Raw genomic sequence first — 2,698 nt, 5'->3', positions numbered from 1 at the left:
TTGACCCTATCTGCTCCTGCACCAGGCCAACTAACCCTACACTCATTAAAACCCACTACCCCATTCCACTACTTTGACCCTATCTGCTCCTGCACCAGGCCAACTAACCCTACACTCATTAAAACCTACTACCCCCATTCCACTACTTTGACCCTATCTACTCCTACACCAGGCCAACTAACCCTACACTCATTAAAACCCACTACCCCATTCCACTACTTTGACCCTATCTGCTCCTGCACCAGGCCAACTAACCCTACACTCATTAAAACCCACTACCCCATTCCACTACTTTGACCCTATCTGCTCCTGCACCAGGCCAACTAACACTACACTCATTAAAACCCACTACCCCATTCCACTACTTTGGCCCTATTTGCTCCTGCACCAGGCCAACTAACCCTACACTCATTAAAACCCACTACCCCATTCCACTACTTTGACCCTATCTGCTCCTGCACCAGGCCAACTAACCCTACACTCATTAAAACACACTACCCCATTCCACTACTTTGACCCTATCTGCTCCTGCACCAGGCCAACTAACCCTACTCTCATTAAAACCCACTACCCCATTCCACTACTTTGACCCCATCTGCACCTGCACCAGGCCAACTAACCCTACACTCATTAAAACCTACTACCCCCATTCCACTACTTTGACCCTATCTGCTCCTGCACCAGGCCAACGACCTGGGAGGACGGGACACCACCACTCAACACACCCTGGAACTCTTCTGAAGTCAAATCTAGTATGACCAAATACTTCTCTGCAGCTGCCACCAGAAAAAAAAATTTTCTGTGATTTCCATTCCATTTCTGCGGTACAGTTGATAACTATTTGCTATGAACACTAAGAAGCCAACCTTACTGAAGCATATATCACTGGTTGGCCCATCCCTCTGTGCTGTCACAGATCTACTACTCACAGGGATCCTCTCAGGATCCCTCAGCCTTGACCCATCCTCCTCTACTTTCTTCACTGCCTCAGCAGTGACAACCTGTTCCCAACAGTGGGGTCAGTGGGATTGGATAGGGGGCCCTCTACCTCTCTCTCTCTCTCTGACTGGAGGAGACAGGTGAAATGGTGTGTCTCCTCTGGTCAACAATACTCACCTTGAGAGACTCCACAGCCTGTTGGAGCTCCTTCAGCTCCTTCTCTCTCTCCTGGAATCTCTGCTGGACCTTCTGCTGACTCATCCCCAGCTGCCTCTGTGGAGAATCACTCTTCAATGAGCTATCAAGCTTTATTAGTCCAGTAGATCAATAGTATAGTAATGTGACATAGGGCCCATAGAGAGGAAGGTCTAAAAAATGGATGGTCCATTTACTAAATGATATTTATTTGTTGCTATGTGAATGATTATAGTTTGTATGGTAGGACTACATGTATCAACAGGTTGAGACTGAACGTTGGACTCATAAAAGGCCATTCAGAATGATAATAGTGTTTGACATTATAAAATGGTGATACATCTGGAGAATCTGGGTTAACATATCAATATACTCAAGGTTTGTGTTCATATTTGTTCTGCTGAGGATCAATTTAATTTCAATGATCTCATATTCAAACAGCCTTAGTTCCTACTGTATCTTTAATTCTTTGTTTATCAGACAGTCACCAACAAGTTGTTCTGGTCTTACCTGTTTCTCAGTCCTCTCTGCTGCAGCTGACACTGTATCATGGCCTTTATGTTCATCCATCACACACAGATAACAGATACACTGCTGATCGGTACGACAGTAAACCTCCAGCAGTTTGTCATGATGAGAGCAGATCTTCTCCTGTAGTTGTGCGGTGGCTTTGACCAGCTTGTGCTTCTTGAAAGCAGGAGATTCGTAGTGAGGTTGGAGGTGAGTCTCACAGTAAGAGGCCAGACATGCCAGACAGGACATGAGGGCTTTCTGCTTTCTGGTCCCAGTGCAGAAATCACACGCCACATCTCCAGGTCCAGCATAGCACAGAGCAGGAGGGGGAGCAGCCTGGAGTCCTGTCTTCCTCAGTTTCTCCACCACCTCAGCCAACATGTTATTTTTACTCAGATTAGGCCTCGGACTGAAGGTCTGTCTGCACTGAGGACAGCTATAGACCCCTTTCAGAACATCCTGATCCCAGCAGCCCTCAATACAGCTCCTACAGTAACTGTGTCCACAGGGGATGGCGACTGGTTCCTTCAGTAGATCCAGACAGACAGAACAACAGAACTGGTCCTGGTCCAGCAGAACTCCCTGTTGAGCCATTGGGACGGTTGTTCACTCTCACACAGACAGACAACACAGAGACTCAGATCAGTTTCGTTTCCTCAGAAGAGAGTTTGAAGGGGGATGGACTTCCTGGTTCTGCCAGAGGGGTGGGGTTAGAGGGAGGGAGGGGGGAGAGGTTAGAGGAATGCAGGAAGAGAGAGAGGAACTGCAAGCAACATCAAGAGGGAGACAAATAATTTTGTTCCAATGTTAGAGCCCTTAACATGGAACAAATGACATAATGAATCTTAAAATGTGAGTTGTTAGAATATATGAAGGGTAACAGTTTTCTATGAAGTACGTATGTATCATCATTTTAATCACCTTTATAATGCCTTATAAATCAAGTCCTGAGGAGGTGTGATATTGTCACGGTTGTCGTTGGTGAAAGAGGACCAAAACGCAGCAGGTACGTGTATGCTCATTTTGATGAATTATTAACTTCAAACAAATG

At 46.1% G+C, this 2,698-nt stretch overlaps 1 protein-coding gene across 1 annotated transcript; it reads right to left on the bottom strand.

Annotated features, from left to right (window-relative positions):
* Positions 1-1,525: 1,525 nt before the first annotated feature.
* On the bottom strand, positions 1,526-2,312 carry LOC115182860 (E3 ubiquitin/ISG15 ligase TRIM25-like). Its single transcript, XM_029744264.1, has one exon. It carries the CDS (start codon positions 2,239-2,241, stop codon positions 1,585-1,587), a length of 657 nt encoding a protein of 218 aa, XP_029600124.1. The 5' UTR covers positions 2,242-2,312; the 3' UTR covers positions 1,526-1,584.
* Positions 2,313-2,698: the final 386 nt, after the last annotated feature.

This window comes from Salmo trutta, unplaced genomic scaffold, assembly GCF_901001165.1.
Source record: "Salmo trutta unplaced genomic scaffold, fSalTru1.1, whole genome shotgun sequence".
In the NCBI taxonomy this organism is placed as follows: Eukaryota; Metazoa; Chordata; class Actinopteri; order Salmoniformes; family Salmonidae; genus Salmo; species Salmo trutta.
The sequence above is the reverse complement of the archived record's forward strand: the minus strand, read 5'-3'. Positions and strand labels throughout refer to the sequence as shown.